Raw genomic sequence first — 24,898 nt, forward strand, 5'->3', positions numbered from 1 at the left:
TAAATTTGGTCTGGGAGGTCCTAATTGTTTCGTTGCCAATTTATCTTGATTTGTTCGCAGACAAAAATGAACTTCTTTCAAAGAGACAATCGAGTTGCACTGAACGCTAGCAATCTTGACAGTGGTACGTGAATTGATTGACGCTGCTACCCGCTCTTTTCTTAGTTATGTTCATGGTTATGTTACGTATGACGAAAGCGCGTAAGTGCAAGCCCTCCCGGAACCCATAGAGATTGTATTGAAAGCTCTGATATTTGAAAAAAAAAAGATTTTACATGAGAGTCAGAGACTTCTGGGGCGATTTTCAACCTGACTGAAATCGCCCCAAAACGGGCGGGGCCATTTGAAGCACGACTTTAGCCTGATTGGACATTTAGTGGCAGATCAGACGTCTAGATTAGAACACTGAAAACTACTGTTGCCGTGATATAATTGATTAGAAAAAAAAATCCCTTCCTTTTCCCGTTTGGCAGTGCGTCGCTCATATCGCCCTAATGAACACACCGCCCCTGGGCAAATGTGTCAATCCACTCGGTCAACACTTGGGCTGCGTTTAAACAGGTCCATTTTCTCATATGATCTCAGAGTGCTGATCTAGGATCAGGTGCCCTCTGTCCATATAATGTTGTGATCCAAAAGGTCAAACTGAACCTAGATCAGCTCTCCTACTCTGAGACACTTCATAAATGTGTAAGTCGCTCTGGAAAAGAGCGTCTGCTAAATGACTTAAATGTAAATGTCAATAAAGACGGGCCCAGTTTTGCCTTTAGATCAGTACGAGTAGGATTATATAAGACGGGGCGACCGGATCCTAGATCAGCACTCTTACTTTCAGACTCTGAATACAGGACCTTGTCTCATCTCATACTATGGCTGTGGATGAGCGTACCTTCCTTGTCCCTTGTATGTCATTTACTGAAGCCTTTGATAGCCATGGGGGCCTGAAACCATACATAGTCCTGCCAGTCAGTCTGCCCTCCTCACAAGACAGAGAAATAACCTGGCTCTTCACCCGTGTGGGGACCTTGAAATCCAGCTTGGGCCGGAACCGCAAGGAGACGCGGAGGCTCAGGTCGCCGGCGGCTAGTATCACGTCCTCCATGTTGACTTCGTACAGCTCCTTGGGAAGGAGGAGGGAGCCCCCGAGCAGGAGGAGCACGCAGGGGACCAGGGAGAGGGAGAAGAGCACCTCAAGGTCTTGGAGGGTACGCTGGCACCTCCTCCAGTCCAGGCCTTCTGCGGCGGACTGACCGGGCCTCCAGCCCACCACCGCCTCATTCTTGGGTAAAGAGGAAGAGAGAGGGCCTGAGGTCAAACAACAACTCATAGATCCTAGACAACACTGCTAGGAGTAGGGCTATTATAGCAGCCAGTGTTACTTTGATTCCTCGTCCCCATCTTCTAAACTGTATTGGAGGAGGTTCCCAAGGTTCATCCCCTCCGACCTTCTCCAATGTGTTTTGAGGAGGTGAGGAGAGACGAAGCAAGGAATCGAGGAAAGGCAAATTGAGAAACTGTCATTGATGTTAAATATGTAGTGAAAGAAACATATTGCAGACATCACCTGCCAGGTTAAGGATCTGTGGCTAGAACAATAGAATAATCTGATAGGTCCACCTTAGATTTAGAGCAGATCACACTGTCAAATCACTGTCAAATAACAACTTTTTAGGCAATAGGCTGTCATTAGTCTCGGAAACCCAGACCCTAGGCACCATTGTGGGAGGCAACCAGTCTAGGCTGTCATCAATTTTGCAATACAAACAATTGCTATAACTGTTTCAAAGAATTGATCACCTGACGTATGCGTATGACCTGGCTGACTGACGTATGATACATTTATCATGGACATGGAGAGAGATACTGTAGCTACAAGTACAAGTACTGTAGTTACCTACATGCAACACGTGAACATCATGCGCAAGTGAATAAGAATACAAGAGAGACCCACCAACATCAGAGACACCGGCGTGGATGTAGTTTTCCTTATCTTCCGTGCCTACTACGATATCTTTGGATTTCATCTCATCTGACGATAGCTTATTTGAATTGGAGCTGTTTGGTGTGGTACAATTGCTTGTTGTTGTCGGTGTTTTCTGGGATAGTCGCCAGAGGTTTCCGTAGCTGGTGGTTCGTCTGAGAAGTTGTTTGTCCGGCTAGGGACGTTACATTCGGTGTCGAATTGAATGTGTATGTTGATCCCGTTTCCTTGCGAAGTTAGGACGCATTTTTGATTGAAGGTTGTGATCATTTGTAAATGTATTCGTTGTCTCTACTCTCCCCATGAGAATTTCCCTGCTCGTTCGTTTTGAAAAACTCCACTCAGTGCGTTGCATCATGGGAAACGTGGGTAGACGAGTCAAATATGTTTTAATTTATCTCATTGTTCTATCTGTGGACGAGTGTTAGAAAGTCATTGCTAGAAGGGATCCAGCTTTGCTATGAAAATTCAAATCGGACTTTAATTTGACAAAAGCTCCCTTTCGAAAAAATATTGACCTAATGCTTTGAACACACCGACTGTGTTTTTGCGTTTTGGTACACTAGAAGTATATTCATTTCCAATGGAACGCTGCGTTCGCTTACAACATTACGTTGCAGAGGCAGTTGCAGTGCAGTATGTGTCAAACTGTATGTGTAAACGGGTTGCCAGAAATGGTAACAGAAGGTGATGTTGAACTTGTACTATTTTGCTCAACGACACAGTCGGTGTGTTCAACGGGTTAGAGTGCAGTATAACTGCAGTATGCGTAAAATACTGCGTTTTTTTTTACTGAAGTAATTTTGCAGTGTAACTGCAGTTAGAGTGCAGTATAATTGCAGTTCAACTACAGTACACAATAGTTATTCTGCAATTACTGCGTCCAAAATACCAAAGTCGACTGCAGTTACTGCACTTTTACTGCAGTTTCAAAACGACAATATTTTTTTGTAAGTGCTGGTTCAAAGAAGTTTATAGCTAACCTAAGACACTGCTTCTTCTTCTTCTATGATATCATGGCAGACCACAAATAAATGTTTAAAGTGCATCCGCCACCTACTGTGCTGGAATGTCCGATCAATCATGATCTGCCCAATTCTATACTACCATGAAAATAAAATTCCAAACCAAATAAATCCCTACTAACTTCTACCACACCCTCTCCCCCAAAAAACCTCCCCAAACCCATTAAACTTGATCTACAGTGGGGAAAAAAAGTATTTAGTCAGCCACCAATTGTGCAAGTTCTCCCACTTAAAAAGATGAGAGAGGCCTGTAATTTTCATCATAGGTACACGTCAACTATGACAGACAAATTGAGGGAAAAAAATCCAGAAAATCACATTGTAGGATTTTTAATGAATTTATTTGCAAATTATGGTGGAAAATAAGTATTTGGTCACCTCCAAACAAGCAAGATTTCTGGCTCTCACAGACCTGTAACTTCCTCTTTAAGAGGCTCCTCTGTCCTCCACTCGTTACCTGTATTAATGGCACCTGTTTGAACTTGTTATCAGTATAAAAGACACCTGTCCACAACCTCAAACAGTCACACTCCAAACTCCACTATGGCCAAGACCAAAGAGCTGTCAAAGGACACCAGAAACAAAATTGTAGACCTGCACCAGGCTGGGAAGACTGAATCTGCAATAGGTAAGCAGCTTGGTTTGAAGAAATCAACTGTGGGAGCAATTATTAGGAAATGGAAGACATACAAGACCACTGATAATCTCCCTCGATCTGGGGCTCCACGCAAGATCTCACCCGTGGGGTCAAAATGATCACAAGAATGGGAGCAAAAATCCCAGAACCACACGGGGGGACCTAGTGAATGACCTGCAGAGAGCTGGGACCAAAGTAACAAAGCCTACCATCAGTAACACACTACGCCGCCAGGGACTCAAATCCTGCAGTGCCAGACGTGTCCCCCTGCTTAAGCCAGTACATGTCCAGGCCCGTCTGAAGTTTGCTAGAGTGCATTTGGATGATCCAGAAGAGGATTGGGAGAATGTCATATGGTCAGATGAAACCAAAATAGAACTTTTTGGTCAAAACTCAACTCGTCGTGTTTGGAGGACAAAGAATGCTGAGTTGCATCCAAAGAACACCATACCTACTGTGAAGCATGGGGGTGGAAACATCATGCTTTGGGGCTGTTTTTCTGCAAAGGGACCAGGACGACTGATCCGTGTAAAGGAAAGAATGAATGGGGCCATGTATTGTGAGATTTTAGGTGAAAACCTCCTTCCATCAGCAAGGGCATTGAAGATGAAACGTGGCTGGGTCTTTCAGCATGACATTGATCCCAAACACACCGCCCGGGCAACGAAGGAGTGGCTTCGTAAGAAGCATTTCAAGGTCCTGGAGTGGCCTAGCCAGTCTCCAGATCTCAACCCCATAGAAAATCTTTGGAGGGAGTTGAAAGTCCATGTTGCCCAGCGACAGCCCCAAAACATCACTGCTCTAGAGGACATCTGCATGGAGGAATGGGCCAAAATACCAGCAACAGTGTGTGAAAACCTTGTGAAGACTTACAGAAAACGTTTGACCTGTGTCATTGCCAACAAAGGGTATATAACAAAGTATTGAGAAACTTTTGTTATTGACCAAATACTTATTTTCCACCATCATTTGCAAATAAATTCATAAAAAATCCTACAATGTGATTTTCTGGATTTTTTTTCCTCATTTTGTCTGTCATAGTTAACGTGTACCTATGATGAAAATTACAGGCCTCTCTCATCTTTTTAAGTGGGAGAACTTGCACAATTGGTTGCTGACTAAATACTTTTTTTCCCCACTGTATATCATGCTGAAACAATCCACCCTTAGGATTGTTCAGCATGTCAACAACCATTTCAACAGTAACATCTGTTACCCCCAATATCTCTTTTGCCATCTCCACAATAACCTTCAACCTGGCATTTCTGCTTTCCACAACCCAAGTCGTATTGATAACCTTACCAATAAAATATATGAAGTCAACTTTATTCATTTTCAAAGTGCCCTTTGACACCGCACATTCATGAGCACAACATTTCTGAACAGGCCTTGAAACCATGCCAGGACCATCAGAAGCACCAGCCCCTACAGTAGGTCCACTTACTACAGGAACATCCATGTAAGCTCCATCAGTCCGCATTGTAGTTCTACTAATCTGTTTTACATCCTCTGTATATGTTACATCATGACGGATCCTATATCTCCAGCCTCTCCCTGCACCTGGCATCCACCAAATGCTGCACTGTGTTCTCGCCCACAATTACAGCACTTAACCTCTTAAGGATCAGACCCTTTTTTTCAATTTTCGCCTAAAATGACATACCCAAATATAACTGTCTGTAGATCAGGACGTGAAGCAAGGATATACATATTCTTGAAACCATTGAAAGGAAACACTTTGAAGTTTGTGGAAATTAATGTAGGAGAATATAACACCTTAGATCTGGTAAAAGATAATAAAAAATAAAAAAACATGCATTTTCTATATACAGTGAGGGAAAAAAGTATTTGATCCCCTGCTGATTTTGTATGTTTGCCCACTGACAAAGACATGATCAGTCTATAATTTTAATGGTAGGTTTATTTGAACAGTGAGAGACAGAATAACAACAAAAAAATCCAGAAAAACGTATGTCAAAAATGTTTGATGATGATTTGCATTTGATTTGCATTTTAATGAGGGAAATAAGTATTTGACCTCTCTGCAAAACATGACTTAGTACTTGGTGGCAAAACCCTTGTTGGCAATCACAGAGGTCAGACGTTTCTTGTAGTTGGCCACCAGGTTTGCACACATCTCAGGAGGAATTTTGTTCCACTCCTCTTTGCAGATCTTCTCCAAGTCATTAAGGTTTCGAGCCTGACGTTTGGCAACTCGAACCTTCAGCTCCCTCCACAGATTTTCTATGGGATTAAGGTCTGGAGACTGACTAGGCCACTCCAGGACCTTAATGTGCTTCTTCTTGAGCCACTCCTTTGTTGCCTTGGCTGTGTGTTTTGGGTCATTGTCATGCTGGAATACCCATCCACGACCCATTTTCAATGCCCTGGCTGAGGGAAGGAGGTTCTCACCCAAGATTTGACGGTAGATGGCCCCGTCCATCGTCCCTTTGATGCGGTGAAGTTGTCCTGTCCCCTTAGCAGAAAAACACCCCCAAAGCATAATGTTTCCACCTCCATGTTTGATGGTGGGGATGGTGTTCTTGGGGTCATAGGCAGCATTCCTCCTCCTCCAAACACGGCGAGTTGAGTTGATGCCAAAGAGCTCGATTTTGGTCTCATCTGACCACAACACTTTCACCCAGTTCTCCTCTGAATCATTCAGATGTTCATTGGCAAACTTCAGACGGCCCTGTTTATGTGCTATATCTTGCTTCTGTGGACAGGTGTCTTTTATACAGGTAACAAGATGAGATTAGGAGCGCTCCCTTTATAATAATATAATATGCCATTTAGCAGACGCTTTTATCAAAAGCGACTTACAGTCATGTGTGCATACATTTTTTGTGTATGGGTGGTCCCGGGGATCGAACCCACTACCTTGGCGTTACAAGCGCTGTGCTCTACCAGCTGAGCTACAGAGGACCACACCTTTAAGAGTGTGCTCCTAATCTCAGCTCGTTACCTGTATAAAAGACACCTGGGAGCCAGAAATCTTTCTGATTGAGAGGGGGTCAAATACTTATTTCCCTCATTAAAATGCAAATCAATTTATAACATTTTTTACATGCGTTTTTCTGGATTTTGTTGTTGTTATTCTGTCTCTCACTGTTCAAATAAACCTACCATTAAAATTATAGACTGATCATGTCTTTGTCAGTGGGCAAACGTACAAAATCAGCAGGGGATCACTGTATATATTTTTTCATCATCTTTGAAATGCAAGAGAAAGGCCACAATATAATATTGCAGTTTAGGCGCAATTTAGATTTTGGCAGTGTGTGCAAAGTTTCAGATTGATCCAGTGAAGCATTGCAATACTGGACTATTTTGTATCAAGTCAGCCCAAATGTGCCGAATTGGTCAATTGATACATTTTCAAGTACATAACTATAGAGAACATACAAAAATGATATGGTAATACAAAATGTAAGTTTACACACTCCCAGGAATGTCATACATGATGGATCATTAGCTTATACACTAACTTTCACACATCTAGATGGCCGGGCAGGGTAGGTGTGGAGCCAGAGACAGCAGGGGTTCAAACTGTAGAACCCAGTTCCTACATTTGAATATAAAAATTGATTTTATCAAACCAAACTATGCTACATTTTATCTCTGGGACCCTCAGGATGACAAATCAGAGCAAGATTACTGAATGTAAGTACATTATTTACCTTCAGAGGTGAACGTATCAAACCAGTTGCAGTGATACGTTTTTTGTTGTTGTGCACTCTCCTCAAACAATAGCATGGTATTTTTTCACTGTAATAGCTACTGTAAATTGGACAGTGCAGTTAGATTAACAAGAATTTAAGCGTTCTGCCCATATAAGACATGTCTATGTCCTGGAAAGTTTGCTGTTACTTACAACAGTCATGCTAATCACATTAGTGCACGTTAGCTCAACCGTCCCGTATACGGGACTTCGATCCCGTAGAGGTTAACCTTCACATTGCTTCCACAGTCACCGTAAACAGGCAAAGTGCAAGTGGCAGGTAGTGTAATTACAGTGTAATTACCTAAAGAGAGGAACATTGTCCAGTCAATTATGTTGTTCTCTCCAAGGATATTCCTAAAAGAAGCTTAATCTTTAGTAAAAACACATCTTTAAAAAGGTCCCCCTCCTGCAAAATGGGAAAATGAGGAGTTGAGACAACAAAATACACATTAGTTCTATAAGTTTGGGACGGGTGCATCTTTATTAACTAATTTCAGGTAGTTACCTTCTCACATAGTGGTTTGCAGAGAATTACATTGAATTCTGGCCAGTGGTCCACAAAAACCTGAATTGGGTCAGCCTTAACTCTGTTAATCTGGAAAATATAACCGTAAACCTTGACAGACAAGGCAAAAAGAACCCCTAGACACTACAGATAAAATTGGACATGGAGAAATATACAGTTGAATTCGGAAGTTCACATGTACCTTATCCAAATACATTTAAACTCAGTTTTTCACAATTCCTGACATTTAATCCTAGTAAAAATTCCCTGTCTTAGGTCAGTTAGGATCACCACTTTATTTTAAGAATGTGAAATGTCAGAATAATAGTAGAGAGAATGATTTATTTCAGCTTTTATTTCTTTAATCACATTCCCAGTGGGTCAGAAGTTTACATACACTCAATTAGTATTTGGTAGCATTGCCTTTAAATTGTTTAACTTGGGTCAAATGTTTCAGGTAGCCTTCCACAAACTTCCCACAATAAGTTGGGTGAATTTTGGCCCATTCCTCCTGACAGAGCTGGTGTAATTGAGTCAGGTATGTAGGCCTCCTTGCTCACACAAGCTTTTTCAGTTCTGCCCACTCATTTTCTATAGGATTGAGGTCAGGGCTTTGTGATGGCCACTCCAATACCTTGACTTTGTTGTCCTTAAGCCATTTTGCCACAACTTTGGAAGTATGCTTGGGGTCATTGTCCATTTGGAAGACCCATTTGCGACCAAGCTTAAACTTCCTGACTGATGTCTTGAGATGTTGCTTCAATATATCCACATAATTTTCCTTCCTCATGATGCCATCTATTTTGTGAAGTGCACCAGTCCCTCCTGCAGCAAAGCACCCCCACAGCATGATGCTGCCATCCCCGTGCTTCACAGTTGGGATGGTGTTCTTCGGCTTGCAATTCCTCCCTTTTTCCTCCAAACATAACGATGGTCATTATGGCCAAACAGTTCTATTTTTGTTTCATCAGACCAGAGGATATTTCTTCAAAAAGTACGATCTTTGTCCCCATGTGCAGTTGCAAAAAGTAGTCTGTATGGCGGTTTTGGAGCAGTGGCTTCTTCCTTGCTGAGTGGCCTTTCAGGTTATGTCGATATAGTACTCGTTTTTACTGTGGATATATATACTTTTGTACCTGTTTCCTCCAGTATCTTCACAAGGTCCTTTGCTGTTGTTCTGGGATTGATTTGCACCAAAGTACGTTCATCTCTAGGAGACAGAACGCGTCTCTTTCCTGAGCGGTATGAGGGCTGCGAGGTCCCATGGTGTTTATACTTGCGTACTATTGTTTGTACCGATGAATGTGGTACCTTCAGGCGTTTGGAAATTGCTCCCAAGGATGAACCAGACTTGTGGAGGTCTACAATTGTTTTTCTGAAGTCTTGGCTGATTTCTTTTGATTTTCCCATGATGTCAAGCAAAGAGGCACTGAGTTTGAAGGTAGGCCTTGAAATACATCCACAGGTACACCTCCAATTGACTCAAATGATGTAAATTAGCCTATCAGAAGCTTCTAAAGCCATGAGATCATTTTCTGGAATTTTCCAAGCTGTTTAAAGGCACAGTCAACTTAATGTATGTAAACTTCTGACCCACTGGAATTGTGATACAGTGAATTATAAGTGAAATAATCTGTCTGTAAACAATTGTTGGAAAAATTACTTGTGTCATGCACAAAGTAGATGTCCTAACCGACTTGCCAAAACTATAGTTTGTTAACAAGAAATGTGTGGAGTGGTTGAAAAACTAGTTTTAATGACTCCAACCTAAGTGTATGTAAACTTCCGACTTCAACTGTACAAATACATGACAGTTCCCTATCTGTTACGTGTGAAGTGGCTCAGGAGGTAGAGCATGGAGCTTGCAACGCCAGGGTTGAGGGTTCGATTCACACAGTGGACCAATACGTATCCACTCACTACTGTAAGTTGCTCTGGATACGAGCGTCTGCTAAATGACTAAAATGTAAATGTTGCTGTTATACACTGAGTGTACAAAACATTAGGAACAAGTCACTGAATGTCCTTGAGTGGCCCGGACTTGAACACGATCAAACATCTCTGGAGAGACCTGAAAATAGCTCTGCAGCAACGCTCCCCATCCAACCTGACAGAGCTTGAGATGAACTGCGGAGCAGAATGGGAGAAACTCCCGAAATCCATGTGTGCCAAGCTTGTAGCGTCATACCCAAGGAGACTCGAGGCTGTAATCACTGCCAAAGGTGCGTCAACAAAGTTCTGAGTAAAGTGTCTGAATACTTACAGTACCAGTCAAAAGTTTGGACACACCTACTCATTCAAGGGTTTTTCTTTATATTTACTATTTTCTACATTGTAGAATAATAGTGAAGACATCAAAACTATGAAATAACACACATGGAATCATGTAGTAACCAAAAGTGTTAAACAAATCAAAATATATTTTATATTTGAGATTCTTCAAAGTAGCCACCCTTTGCCTTGATGACAGCTTTGCACACTCTTGGCATTCTCTCAACCAGCTTCATGAGGCAGTAACCTGGAATGTATTTCAATTAACAGGTGTGCCTTGTTAAAAGTTAATTTGTGGAATTTCTTTCCTTCTTAATGCGTTTGAGCCAATCAGTTGTGTTGTGACAAGGTAGGGGTGGTATACAGAAGATAGACCAAGTCCATATTATGGCAAGAGCAGCTCAAATAAGCAAAGAGAAGCGACAGTCCATCATTTATTTAAGACATGAAGGTCAGTCAATCTGGAAAATTTTAAGAACTTTGAAAGTTTCTTCAAGTGCAGTGGCAAAAAACATAATTGTCTCTCTGACCTATTATCAATTTTTAAATGTTGTGATATACAACAGGTATGATGCCTTACGGGGCGGACTGGGACCAGAAATCGGCCCTGGCATTTCAAACACACAGGCCCATTTTTTTCCTTGAGGCCCCCATTAGCCAGATAATTATCATTTTTCGCAACACAAAAAACTAGTTACAGGCCCACTGGGCTAAAAACCGACCAACCCATCTGCCTTTTGCCAGATGGCCAGCCGCCCCTGCTTAAATGTGGAATGTATGAGCCTTTATGATGTCTTATTATATTTTCATCTGTCCCGTCCTGTTTTCTGTGGGTTCTGTGGTCTATGTGACTCATTGGGCGTGACTGAAAGTTGTATTTCTCAACCGTGGACACATTCTTGTGAAAATAACACATCTATAGCTTACTTTGTAAAGGAGTGGTTTGGGCATATGCCAACAAAATTAGACAAATAACTACATGTAAATGTTCCAAAGCATTTCTTTATTTAGGTAACTGTTGCATCATTTTAATACTACATTTTCAAGATAGCAGTGTTTGTATTAAGTGCTTATATTAGTGTGGGAATGCAATACGTTTGAAAATCAGTTATTAGTTGGATCCTCTGAATATATCCTAGAGAAGGAGGTTGAACTGCATTGGTAAGACTAACAAATAACACTAGATAATACTGGTTATTTGGTAGACTAGACATTGATTGAAGTCTTCTTCTCTTCATTGTGTCTTTACTGCTTGCACTGGTTCTTGACCATCTGGATTTCGCTCAGCCAGGGGCGGCTCCACACCTCGAAGGTGCACTGGTAGGGCTGAGGAGACAGAAAGCAACATGAAGCAACATGAGTTGGCAAAATAACATAACCTTTCAGCAAGCAGAACGCTTGACAAAGGGCTTGTTCGACATTGCAGCCGACTGCCTGAACTACAAATCAACTTGCATCATAAATAACTATTCATTATCAGTCAGTCACAATTCACAGTTTTGATGCTCTCGAACACGGCCAAAGGCTGCACACACATTAGTCTATATACACTGAGTGTACAAAACATTATTCCTAATATTGAGTTGCAGTGCCAGTCGCCTGAGCACAAACCGATCTGGGACCAGGCTAGTCTAGGCCCTAGTGGTCCTTACCGCAGCCATCTCTGGGTCCTTGTGCACGGAGCAGACCTTCTCAACACCTCCCTTCCTGCACGGGGTCCTGGCCATCTGCACTGTGAAGATGTACTTCATCCCAGATACCACCTGTAGACAAGAGGCTTGGTTACAAGAGGCTGGGATACAAGAGGCTGGGATACAAGAGGGTGGGTTACAAGAGGCTGGGATACAAGCGGGTGGGTTACAACAGGGTGGGATACAAGAGGGTGGGTTACACAGAATCCTTTTAATCATGGCCATCATGTCATGGGATCATATCATTCACATATACAGTAATCATATCTGCTTTCAAAGTAATTTTCCAAGTTTTATTGATTGTCCATGTCCTTTTAGATTAGGCCATGGTGGCAGTCTGTATCTGCTCTTTTGCCAACTCCTTACAGAACTGTCATGCAAAACAAAGCACATTATAGCACAAACACTGGCACTCAGGCTATGAGGTCAACTAACAGAGCTGGTAAACAGCATTTAGGCCTAATCCTAGAGTCTCTTTTCCCTATCATGCACTGATGATAAATAATTGAACAGGTAAAACCAGAATCCCATCCACGATCCTCCCCTTCTGCTTGCTACTATGTTGTGTTCTCAAATCAGCGCAGATGCCTGCCTGGTTTAGAAATGAATAGGGTTACCAACATATTCAAATAATGACTGACATTTTTATTAAAAACTTTATTTTGATATATTTATTCATACTACTTCATCCTTCCACAAGCTATAGTCCCGACACAAATCTAAGGTTGCTACCCAAGCCGGCTGGTCGTTCGTTCTGTCGGTTCGGTTGCCAGAGACACGTCCCAGTCGTTCAGTCTTTTTGTTCTGTATCTATGGACGTGACCCAGTCGTTCGTTCTAAATGTTCCTTTGCCATACTGGCTGGCAATGTTCTTATCCCTTGCTTGCTAGTTTGCCAACTACAGCTAACTTACAGTCACGTCAAAAAGTGCAGCCAGAATAACAGCAAAGTAGCTGCATTTGCATTCGCTTAAGCTGTATTCTAGTGACATTTATTTGGATACATCCATAACAATGAGCTAATGAGGCGCGATTTCGCCTGGCATAGAAAACGTGCTCACTTGTCAGGACACTGTTGTTCTGAGGGGCTAGCCAATAACACAGCTAACACAATCGTTTCGTTTTACCTTTTTTTCCCCTCCGATTTCTTTGTATATTTCCATACAAATTATGCCAGCTGATTCATGATTTCGACTGGCTGAGAAACGCTGCCTGTCTGTCCGTCTCATCCCAACTCCCGACCCGTTCATTACTATGGGACAGCTGGAAATCGAATCTGAATATTGAAACAATGTTGCAAATGTCGGAGAGACACAACAAAGTTTATACAAATCTCCACTGTTGAAAACTAAATGTCAGTCTAAAAGAAATGTGAGATAATAATAAATAATAATAATAATAATAATATGCCATTTAGCAGACGCTTTTATCCAAAGCGCCTTACAGTCATGCGTGCACACATTTTTTGTGTATGGGTGGTCCCGGGGATCGAACCCACTACCTTGGCGTTACAAGCGCCGTGCTCTACCAGCTGAGCTACAGAGGACCACAGATAATGTCTAGATGCTTTTTATAGTGGAGATCAAGTTTATAAATTGCATGGCTGGGCTAATGAGCCAGTGGATTGCACAGTTAGACATAACAGAGTAAAAAGGCATTTTAACGTCATAGATTTAGCCGGTGGCAACTTGTGGAATAGATACCGGCTGGAATGCGGTTTTAACCAATCAGTATTCAGGATTAGACCCACCCATTGTATAATTCCTGACAATAAGATCCATTTACATTTTCTACATCAGTCATTTAGCAGACGCTCTTATCCAGAGCGATTTACAGTTAAATGATTAGGCCCATTTCACTTGAGGAATGAAACATGAGCAAACTACCCAGTAAGCACGGACCCGATGTCTTTTGGGCGTCTATGTTTGGTTCAGATTTGGTCCAGCCCGGAACGGCCTTGATTTGGTCCATATCTGAACATATCATAGACATCTATGTTTCACAAGTTTGGACAGCACAGCACAGTACAGTAGAGCGCGGTACGGTACAGTATAGTAGAGCGCAACACAGAACGGTAGAGCACAGCACAGCACAGTACAGCACAGTGTAGCACAGTAAGCTATAGTACAGTAGAGCGCAATACAGCACGGTACAGTAGAGCGCAACACAGCACAGTACAGTAGAGCGCAACACAGTACGGTACAGTACAGCACAGTACAGAAAATGAAGTATAGTTCAGTACAGTACAGTACAACACAGTATAATGTACCATATTGTACCCTACTTTACTCTACGGAATTAAACTATATTGTACTGTACTTTACTGAATAAACCTCTGTCCTGTACCGTACTGTACTGTGCCGTACTGTACTGTACTGTGCTGTTCAAACTTGTGAAACATAGCCTCGACGTCTATGATTCTTTCAGATTTGGTCTGGTCAGGACTGACCAAATTTGTACATGTTTAGGGCAAAGCTCATTAGAATAATACCCAGCATGCTTTGTTAGTTTTTTACATTTTGGTCATTCAGTTTATCCAGAGCGACTTACAGTCAGTGCATTCAACTAAGCTAGATAAACAACAGTATATCAGTCATTGCAAGAAACAAGTATTTTTGTAACCGTTCCTAAGAATGTCATTGTAGTTGGTTTATTATTTTGGTTGGGTTATTTTGAACATCATCGCTGCCAGCTTTAAAGCTTTTTGAAAAAGATAACATAAGTGCATGTGACAGATGGGAGGAATGTATTATTATTATAAATATGCCATACTGCAATCTTCAGTTTGCTAATTTATTTTATTTTGAATTAAAAATGTTGAATGTGATAATGCTTTCTTCATTGACATGTACAGTCATGGTCAAAAGTTTTGAGAATGACACAAATACTAATTTTCACAAAGTCTGCTGCCTCAGTTTTGATGATGGCAATTTGCATATACTCCATAATGTCATGAAGAGTGATCAGATGAATTGCAATTAATTGCAAAGTCCCTCTTTGCCATGAAAATGAACTTAATCGCCAAAAAACATTTCCACTGCATTTCAGCCCTGCCACAAAAGGACCAGCTGCCATCATGTCAGTGATTCTCTCATTAACAAGGGTGAGAGTGTTGACGAGGACAAGGCTGGAGATCACTCTGTCATGCTGATTGAGTTAGAATAACAGACTGGAAGCTTTAAAAAGGACAGTGGTGCTTGAAATCATTGTTCTTCCTCTGTTAACCATGGTTACCTGCAAGGAAACACGTGCCGTCATCATTGCTTTGCATAAAAAGGGCTTCACAGGCAAGGATATTGCTGCTAATAAGATTGCACCAAAATCAACCATTTATCGGATCATCAAGAACTTCAAGGAGAGAGGTTCAATTGTTGTGAAGAAGGCGTCAGGGCGCCCAAGAAAGTCCAGCAAGCGCCAGGACCGTCTCCTAAAGTTGATTCAGCTGCGGGATCGAGGCACCACCAGTGCAGAGCTTGCTCAGGAATGGCAGCAGGCAGGTGTGAGTGCATCTGCACACTCAGTGAGGCGAAGACTTTTGGAGGATGGCCTGGTGTCAAGAAGGGCAGCAAAGAAGCCACTTCTCTCCAGGAAAAACATCAGGGCAGACTGATATTCTGCAAAAAGTACAGAGATTGGACTGCTGAGGACCGGGGTAAAGTCATTTTCTCTGATGAATCCCCTTTCCGATTGTTTGGGGCATCCGGAAAACACCTTGTCCGGAGAAGACAAGGTGAGCGCTACCATCAGTCCTGTGTCATGCCAACAGTAAAGCATCCTGAGACCATTCATGTGTGGGGTTGCTTCTCAGCCAAGGGAGTGGGCTCACTCACAATTTTGCCTAAGAACACAGCCATGAATAAAGAATGGTACAAACACATCCTACGAGAGCAACTTCTCCCAACAATCCAAGAACGTTTGGTGACGACCAATGCCTTTTCCAGCATGATGGAGCACCTTGCCATAAGGCAAAAGTGATAACTAAGTGGCTCGGGGAACAAAACATCGACATTTTGGGTCCATGGCCAGGAAACTCCCCAGACCTTAATCCCATTGAGAACTTGTGGTCGATCCTCAAGAGGTGGGTGGACAAACAAAAACCCACAAATTCAAACTAACTCCAAGCATTGATTATGCAAGAATGGGCTGCCATCAGTCAGGATGTGGCCCAGAAGTTAATTGACAGCATGCCAGGGCGGATTGCAGAGGTCTTGAAAAAGAAGGGTCAACACTGCAAATATTGACTCTTTGCATAAACGTAATGTAATTGTCAATAAAAGCCTTTGACACTTATGGAATGCTTGTAATAATACTTCAGTATACTATAGTAACATCTGACAAAAATATCTCATAACACTGAAGCAGCGAACTTTGTGAAGACCAATACTTGTGTAATTCTCAAAACTTTTGACCACGACTGTAGATATAAGTGAATGTACAGTTGACATTTTGCCATAGAAACAATGACAAAATAAAGTAATTTCAACATTCATCAAATACGCATTTTCAACTTCCATAAATTAGGTATTTCCAACTTCCGGAAAATAGGTGTTTTCAACATCCTGAAAATACCTTTTGTCAACATCCGGAAAATACATATTTTCAATATACATTCAGAACCAAAAATGAACCTAATTTCGACGTCTGGAATATACGTATTTTCAACGTCATTTTGTTCACTGGGTAGACTACACAATAAACTACCAAAATGATATTGTCGTTGAACTAATAAAGGGAAGAGGAACTGACCTGTCTCTGCGCTTTGACAACCTTGGCCACCTGCCTGACAAACATGTCGTTTGTTTTCTTGTTGTGTTCGACCACGGCGAACTGCAGGGCGTTTCTCATTCCTTCTTCGTTCATATTTGCGTCCATGGGGCCTCCGATCAAACCGGCGCTCGCCACGGTAAAGGCCACCGCGAGCAAAGGAACGACGATCTTCCATTCCATGTTCATTTTCCCGTTTGATATCTCTTTTAATTGCAACTCCGATCGTATCACGTAAACAACAAATCCTTACCTCAGACGATTTATGCTCTTATATAAACACGGTGACGTCACTTTCTGCTTGCTGAGGGGTGTGGCTTGATCTTGATTCCATCAATCACTTCAACCCAAAGTTAACACGTAGTTAAGTGCGTTTGTTTTGCAGAGCAGCTTACCCGGTTTTGTTTGCCTGGTTGTACAGCTAAATAAATAATTGAAAAATACTGTATTATTAAACGTCACATGAGACTCTGCTCACCAATGTATTTCTCAAATCTAAACCTATTATATATTATATATATATATAAGCGATAATAAACTAAAAAGGCCTAGGATTTATTGTCTATTATTGCATGGCTTTAAGGATTATTGGCTAGTTACAGTGGGGGAAAAAAGTATTTAGTCAGCCACCAATTGTGCAAGTTCTCCCACTTAAAAAGATGAGAGAGGCCTGTAATTTTCATCATATGTACACGTCAACTATGACAGACAAAATGAGGGAAAAAAATCCAGAAAATCACATTGTAGGATTTTTTATGAATTTATTTGCAAATTATGGTGGAAAATAAGTATTTGGTCAATAACAAAAGTTTCTCAATACTTTGTTATATACCCTTTGTTGGCAATGACACAGGTCAAACGTTTTCTGTAAGTCTTCACAAGGTTTTCACACACTGTTGCTGGTATTTTGGCCCATTCCTCCATGCAGATCTCCTCTAGAGCAGTGATGTTTTGGGGCTGTCGCTGGGCAACACAGACTTTCAACTCCCTCCAAAGATTTTCTATGGGGTTGAGATCTGGAGACTGGCTAGACCACTCCAGGACCTTGAAATGCTTCTTACGAAGCCACTCCTTCGTTGCCCGGGCGGTGTGTTTGGGATCATTGTCATGCTGAAAGACCCAGCCACGTTTCATCTTCAATGCCCTTGCTGATGGAAGGAGGTTTTCACTCAAAATCTCACGATACATGGCCCCATTCATTCTTTCCTTTACACAGATCAGTCGTCCTGGTCCCTTTGCAGAAAAACAGCCCCAAAGCATGATGTTTCCACCCCCATGCTTCACAGTAGGTATGGTGTTCTTTGGATGCAACTCAGCATTCTTTGTCCTCCAAACACGACGAGTTGAGTTTTGACCAAAAAGTTCTATTTTGGTTTCATCTGACCATATGACAATCTCCCAATCCTCTTCTGGATTATCCAAATGCACTCTAGCAAACTTCAGATGGGCCTGGACATGTACTGGCTTAAGCAGGGGGACACGTCTGGCACTGCAGGATTTGAGTCCCTGGCGGCGTAGTGTGTTACTGATGTTAGACTTTGTTACTTTGGTCCCAGCTCTCTGCAGGTCATTCACTAGGTCCCCCCGTGTGGTTCTGGGATTTTTGCTCACCGTTCTTGTGATCATTTTGACCCCACGGGGTGAGATCTTGCGTGGAGCCCCAGATCGAGGGAGATTATCAGTGGTCTTGTATGTCTTCCATTTCCTAATAATTGCTCCCACAGTTGATTTCTTCAAACCAAGCTGCTTACCTATTGCAGATTCAGTCTTCCCAGCCTGGTGCAGGTCTACAATTTTGTTTCTGGTGTCCTTTGACAGCTCTTTGGTCTTGGCCATAGTGGAGTTTGGAGTGTGACTGTTTGAGGTTGTGGACAGGTGTCTTTTATACTGATAACAAGTTCAAACAGGTGCCATTAATACAGGTAACGAGTGGAGGACAGAGGAGCCTCTTAAAGAAGAAGTTACAGGTCTGTGAGAGCCAGAAATCTTGCTTGTTTGTAGGTGACCAAATACTTATTTTCCACCATAATTTGCAAATAAATGCATAAAAAATCCTACAATGTGATTTTCTGGATTTTCTTTTTTCAATTTGTCTGTCATAGTTGACGTGTACCTATGATGAAAATTACAGGCCTCTCTCATCTTTTTAAGTGGGAGAACTTACACAATTGGTGGCTGACTAAATACATTTTTTCCCCCCACTGTATACATTCTAGTACAGGGGTATTCAACTCTTACCCTATGACAGGGAACATCAACTAGATTCAGCCGCAGGCCGATTTTTTGTTAAGCGGATGGTCAGGGGGCCGAAACAAATTGACTGCAAGAAGCCCAACGAGTTATAATATTTGGCAAAAACATAATTTCAAACCTTGCTTACATTTGTATACGATCACATATCTCTGTATTAGAATGTATGTATGAAAAAAAAAAAGTATGCACTCTAACTGTAAGTCGCTCTGGATAAGAGTGTCTGCTAAATGACTAAAATGGAAATGTAAAATTATGCGTGGTAATACTTTGGAACAGATTTCCTAAATTAAAATCACTTGGAGCCAATTTGTTGGTGTTTTTAGTATTTTCTGTCTCAAAAATAATGAACTCATTCACGGGCCTCCAGTTGAGGAACCCTGCCCTACAAGGTATGGAGCCTGCTGGTTTTATACCTGATAATGAATTGCACTCACCTGTGTCCCAGGTCCCTCGTGTCGTTATTCAAAGTTCTAGAATACTTTACATGTACAGCTGGTCTGAGTGAATTTCGTAACCAAGGCATTTTATCCACGGGTAAAAAGAGGGCATTCCATCACGCCGACACAATGTCTGTGCTCCCTTGGGGCGTGGTTACTGACTAGGCAAAAGTTTACATGAAAAACAATTCTCATTAGAAGACTAAAATCACATTCCTATATTCACCAAAATACTCTCATACTTAATCATATATTTAATACAACATTTAGATGTAAACTTGACAAATAGAATGTGTACACTTTCCGAGTTCCAGGATCCAGGCTCTGTCGTAGCCAGCCGCGACCGGGAGACCCATGGGGCGGCGCGCAATTGGCCCAGCGTCGTCCAGGGTAGGGGAGGGAATGGCCAGGAGGGATGTAGCATAGAGCATGGCGTTTGCAACGCCAGGGTTGTGGGTTTGATTCCTACAGGGGGTATGAAAAAAAATAATGTATGCACTAACTGTAAGTCGCTCTGGATAAGAGCGTCTGCTAAATGACTAAAATGTAAATGTAAAATGAGTTATTTCGTTATACCATCCTTAATGACATCACTAAATAATAAACAATATGACATGATTATTCTTTAGATCCCCACTGACCATTCTTAACATTTGGATGATAGATATAAATGTTCCAATGTTCACTTTTTAGGGAAAAAGGTTTTGGCGCAAAACTCTCTCTAGACAAAGGCATTATTTTCTCAATACTAGAGAGCCAGGAAGAGAGTTCTCTCCTGCTTAAATTTACGACCCATTGTTAAGGTGTCAAGACCGGCACAGACCCCCCCTTCCCCTCTTCTGTGGGAGAGAGGGGGTCTGGCTATCTTCAAACATTTGCCTAGCTGATTGGTCCTTTGATCCACTGTCAGGAGAGTCATGACAACTGTGTGGAAGCAGCATCAATCACATATGTTTCAGCTCTTTCCTTCTCTTGTCCTTGTTGCAATAATGCACTACTGCTGTAATCATGTCTATTGTGGCAACGCTGTACTACTTGGCTTGTTTGTTAAGTATTTTGTAGTATCTACTATTGGTGGGGCTGGTTTCCCAGAATAACCCAGACACAGCTTAAGCCTGGTCCTGGGCTGTATACAACAATTCAGCTTTTAGCTGCAAATGTGTACAATTCAAATAAACCTGAAATAATTTAGTGATCCAGCTAAAACTGACATACAGTACTGTATATTTACAAAAGATTGTTTCAGACATCCATTTTTAAGCAATTGACAACCAAGACACGACAACTAACAGTGTCAGAGGAAGGCCCTCAAAATTGTCAAAGACTCCAGCCACCCTAATCATAGACTGTTCTCTCTGCTACCGCACGGCAAGCGGTACCGGAGTGCCAAGTCTAGGTCCAAAACACTTCTCAACAGCTTCTACCCCCAAGCCATAAGACTCCTGAATAGCTAATCATGGCTACCCAGACTATTTGCACTGCCCCCCACCCCATCTTTTTACGCTGCTGCTACTCTTGTTAATTATTCATGCATAGTCAGTCACTTTAACTCTACCCACATGTACATATTACTTCAACTACCTCAACTAGCCGGTGCCCCCGCACATTGACTCTGCACCGGTACCCCCTGTATATATAGCCTCCCTACTGTTATTTTATTTTACTTCTGCTCTTTTTTTCTCAACACTTTTTGGTTGTTTTATTCTACATTTTTATTTAAAATAAATGCACTGTTGGTTAAGGGCTGTAAGTAAGCATTTCACAGTAATGTCTGCACCTGTTGTATTCGGCGCATGTGGCCAATAAAATTTGATTTGATACAGCCAGTATTGCGTCTCAACCAGATGACAAGTAGGCATACTGTGCATAAAATCATTTAGTAGGCTATATTATACACAGTGAGAGCACCAACACTGCTTCATTACAGCATGTATCCAAGCTAAAAGTAAATACATAGCTAAGACAAAATATAATTAATTAAAATCATTCTGTACAGATCACACCAGTCATTCATATGAATTGTTATAAAAACACAGTCCCTGGACTGGGCTCAGGGTTACATAGGCTGCGTTTATACAGGCAGCAAAATTCATATATTTTTTCCACCAATTGGTATTTCCTATCACATCAGATCTTTTCACAATATCTTTTTCAGACCTGATCTGAGATAGTCAAAACACCAATTAGTGACAAATATATCAGAACTGGACTGCCTGTGTAAATGCAGCGAGAGAGACAGGGGTCCCTGAGAGAGAGAGGTATGGCAAATGTGTCAATACGCTCAGTCAACACTTGGGCTGCGTTTACACAGGTCCATTTGCTCAAATGATCTCAGAGTGCTGATCTAGGATCAGGTGCCCTCTGTCTATATAATGTTAGTCATTGTGATCCAAAAGGTCAAACTGAACCTAGATCTGCACTCCAACTCAGACACTTCATAAAGACGGGCCCAGTTTTGCCTTTAGATCAGTACGAGTAGGATTATATAGACGGGGCGACCGGATCCTAGATCAGCACTCTTACTTTCAGACTCTGAATACAGGACCTTGTCTCATCTCATACTATGGCTGTGGATGAGCGTACCTTCCTTGTCCCTTGTATGTCATTTACTGAAGCCTTTGATAGCCATGGGGGCCTGAAACCATACATAGTCCTGCCAGTCAGTCTGCCCTCCTCCCTCAGACGTCCCAGACTCAGAGACACTACTGGGGTCACAAGACAGAGAAATAACCTGGCTCTTCACCCGTGTGGGGACCTTGAAATTCAGCTTGGGCCGGAACCACCCCACGCCACAGTCCCTATGGGCCAGAACCATGACCGTCGTGGCTGTGAGCCGGACAGGTTTAGCGTCAGACAACAGGTCGGCCACAAAGAGCGTGCGGAAGACCTGGCGCAAACACGAGGAAACGCGGAGACTCAGGTCGCCGGCGGCTAGTATCACGTCCTCCATGTTGACTTCGTACAGCTCCTTGGGAAGGAGGAGGGAGCCCCCGAGCAGGAGGAGCACGCGGGGGACCAGGGAGAGGGAGAAGAGCACCTCCAGTTGTTGTAGCACCTCCTCAAGGTCTTGGAGGGTACGCTGGCACCTCCTCCAGTCCAGGCCTTCTGCGGCGGACTGACCGGGCCTCCAGCCCACCACCGCCTCATTCTTGGGTAAAGAGGAAGAGAGAGGGCCTGAGGTCAAACAGCAACTCATAGATCCTAGACAACACTGCTAGGAGTAGGGCTATTATAGCAGCCAGTGTTTCTTCGATTCCTCGTCCTCATCTTCTCAACTGTATTGGAGGAGGTTCCCAAGGTTCATGCCTTCCGACCTTCTCCAATGTGTTTTGAGGAGGTGAGGAGAGATGAAGCAAGGAATCGAGGAAAGACAAATTGAGAAACTGTCATTGATGTTAAATATGTAGTGAGAGAAACATGGTTGAGAACATTGGAAGCATCACTGCCCAGTACTCACCTGCATGGCAGCTTGCTGTCTCTTCTGAGAGTAAACCAGCTGGTCATAGGTCATAGGCAGTTGCTGTCTTTGGTAGAGGATACACTTCAGTATCTCACTGACGAAGCGGCAGCAGCCCTCCTGTGTTACCAAGCCTGGGAACACTACCTCCACACGGCCCTCCTCCCTGGCCCTCCGCAGCGTCTCTGCATCATCTGCCTCAGCCTGCTTGGAGGGGGTCAGAGTGGGGGGAGTGTCTGTGCTGCTGGTCTCGGTGATAACCTGGCAGGTGCTGTCTTCAGATGAAGGATCTGTGGATTTTTTATTTCACCTTTATTTAACCAGGTAAGCCAGTTGAGAACAAGTTCTCATTTACAACTGCGGCCTGGCCAATATAAAGCAAAGCAGTGCGATAAAAACAACACAGAGTTACATATGGAAAACAAAAACGTACAGTCAATAACACAATAGAAAATCTATATAAAGTGTGTGCAAATGTAGTAAGTCATGGAGGTAAGGCAATAAATAGGCCATAGTGCAAAATAATTACAATTTAGTATTAACACTGGAGTGATAGATGTGCAGAAGATGATGTGCAAATAGAGACACTGGGGTGCAAATGAGCAAAATAAATAACAATGTAAATAACAATATGGGGATGAGGTAGTTGGGTGGGCTAATTACAGATGGGCTGTGTACAGGTGCAGTGATCGGTAAGCTGCTCTGACAACTGATGCTTAAAGTTAGGGAGGGAGATAAGTGTCTCCAGCTTCAGAGATTTTTGCAGTTCGTTCCAGTCATTTGCAGCAGAGAACTGGAAGGAATGGCGGCCAAAGGAGGTGTTGGCTTTGGGGATGACCAGTGAGATATACCTGCTGGAATACATACTACGGGTGGGTGTTGATATGGTGACCAATGATCTAAGATAAGGCTGGGATTTGCCTAAAAGTGATTTATAGATGACCTGGAGCCAGTGGGTTTGGCGACCAATATGTAGTGAGGGCCAGCCAACGAGAGCGTACAGGTCACAATGGTGGGTAGTATATGGGGCTTTGGTGACAAAACAAAAGAACACAATAGAATCATCTGATAGGTCCACCTTAGACTTAGATCTGATCACACTGTCAAATAACACAGCAAATAAAAACGTTTTAGGCGATAGGCTGTCATTAGTCTCGGAAACCCAGACCCTAGGCACCATTGTGGGAGGCAACCAGTCTAGGCTGTCGTAAGTGTGTTTGTTGGTTCAATACGTTTATTTTGCAATACAAACAATTACTATAACTGTTTCAAAGAATTGATCACCTGACGTATCATGCGTATGACCTGGCTGACTGACGTATGATACATTTATCATGGACATGGAGAGAGATACTGTAGCTACAAGTACAAGTACTGTAGTTACCTACATGCAACACGTGAACATCATGCGCAAGTGAATAGGAATACAAGAGAGACCCACCAACATCAGAGACACCGGCGTGGATGTAGTTTTCCTTATCTTCCGTGCCTACTACGATATCTTTGGATTTCATCTCATCTGACGATAGATTATTTGAATTGGAGCTGTTTGGTGTGGTACAATTGCTTGTTGTTGTAGGTGTTTCCTGGGATAGTCGCCCAGAGGTTTCCGTAGCTGGTGGTTCGTCTGAGAAGTCGTTTGTCCGGCTCGGGACGTTACATTCGGTGTCGAATTGAATGGGTATGTTGATCCCTTTTCCTTGCGAAGTTGGGAGGCATATTTTTGATCGGAGGTTGTGATCGTTTGTGAATGTATTCGTTGTCTCTACGCTCCCGATGACCACCTCCTTGCTTGTTTGTTCCGCCATCGCTGATTCGTTTTGAAAAATTCCTCTCAGTGCGTTGCATCATGGGAAAAGTGGAATCCGGTCATTACTAGAATGGATCGATCTACATCTACTTCTTCTTCTTCGATGAGGTTTAACGGCGGTTGGCATCCAATAAATGTTGCATTACCGCCACCTACTAGACTGGAGTATAACATTTGACATTTTAGTCATTTAGCAGACGCTCTTATCCAGAGCGATTTACAGTTAGTGAGTGCATAATTTTTTTCTTTCTTCTCATACTGGTCCCCCATGATAATCGAACCCACAACCCTGGCGTTGCAAGCGCCATGCTCTACCAACTAAGCTACACGGGACTAACTCTCTT

At 42.5% G+C, this 24,898-nt stretch overlaps 2 protein-coding genes across 4 annotated transcripts; both read right to left on the bottom strand.

Moving 5' to 3' along the window:
- Positions 1-447: 447 nt before the first annotated feature.
- Positions 448-24,669, bottom strand: LOC121576356 (MAD2L1 binding protein). 3 transcript variants are annotated; one of them, XM_045222558.1, is made up of 4 exons: positions 24,186-24,669; positions 22,745-23,034; positions 22,043-22,435; positions 448-1,024 (listed from the first exon to the last, which is right to left on the bottom strand). In XM_045222558.1, exons 1-4 carry the CDS (start codon positions 24,550-24,552, stop codon positions 863-865), a joined length of 1,212 nt encoding a protein of 403 aa, XP_045078493.1. In that variant the 5' UTR covers positions 24,553-24,669; the 3' UTR covers positions 448-862. The 3 variants fall into 3 exon arrangements, with proteins under 3 accessions (XP_045078493.1, XP_045078497.1, XP_041745377.1); XM_045222562.1 differs by having other exon boundaries at positions 448-948; positions 21,930-22,435; positions 24,186-24,666; XM_041889443.2 differs by lacking the exon at positions 448-1,024 and having other exon boundaries at positions 21,149-22,435; positions 24,186-24,663.
- On the bottom strand, positions 11,126-16,909 carry LOC121576380 (cystatin). Its single transcript, XM_041889473.2, has 3 exons — positions 16,580-16,909; positions 11,796-11,906; positions 11,126-11,469 (listed from the first exon to the last, which is right to left on the bottom strand). The coding sequence occupies exons 1-3, from the start codon at positions 16,784-16,786 to the stop codon at positions 11,389-11,391; spliced, it is 399 nt and encodes a 132-aa protein (XP_041745407.1). The 5' UTR covers positions 16,787-16,909; the 3' UTR covers positions 11,126-11,388.
- Positions 24,670-24,898: the final 229 nt, after the last annotated feature.

Source organism: Coregonus clupeaformis, chromosome 1, assembly GCF_020615455.1.
Source record: "Coregonus clupeaformis isolate EN_2021a chromosome 1, ASM2061545v1, whole genome shotgun sequence".
Classification (NCBI taxonomy): domain Eukaryota; kingdom Metazoa; phylum Chordata; class Actinopteri; order Salmoniformes; family Salmonidae; genus Coregonus; species Coregonus clupeaformis.

Excerpts from the sequence above, each read along its gene's own strand:
- LOC121576380 (XM_041889473.2), bottom strand. The coding sequence starts at position 16,786 with ATGAACATGGAATGGAAGATCGTCGTTCCTTTGCTCGCGGTGGCCTTT. Across the intron at positions 11,907-16,579 it reads TTGTCAAAGCGCAGAGACAG|GTGGTATCTGGGATGAAGTA; the intron begins GTCAGTTCCTCT and ends TCTTGTCTACAG. Across the intron at positions 11,470-11,795 it reads AGGACCCAGAGATGGCTGCG|CCCTACCAGTGCACCTTCGA; the intron begins GTAAGGACCACT and ends CTGTCTCCTCAG.
- LOC121576356 (XM_045222558.1), bottom strand. The coding sequence starts at position 24,552 with ATGGCGGAACAAACAAGCAAGGAGGTGGTCATCGGGAGCGTAGAGACA. Across the intron at positions 23,035-24,185 it reads CGCCGGTGTCTCTGATGTTG|ATCCTTCATCTGAAGACAGC; the intron begins GTGGGTCTCTCT and ends AAAAATCCACAG. Across the intron at positions 1,025-22,042 it reads GGCCCAAGCTGAATTTCAAG|GTCCCCACACGGGTGAAGAG; the intron begins GTCCCCACACGG and ends CTGGATTTCAAG.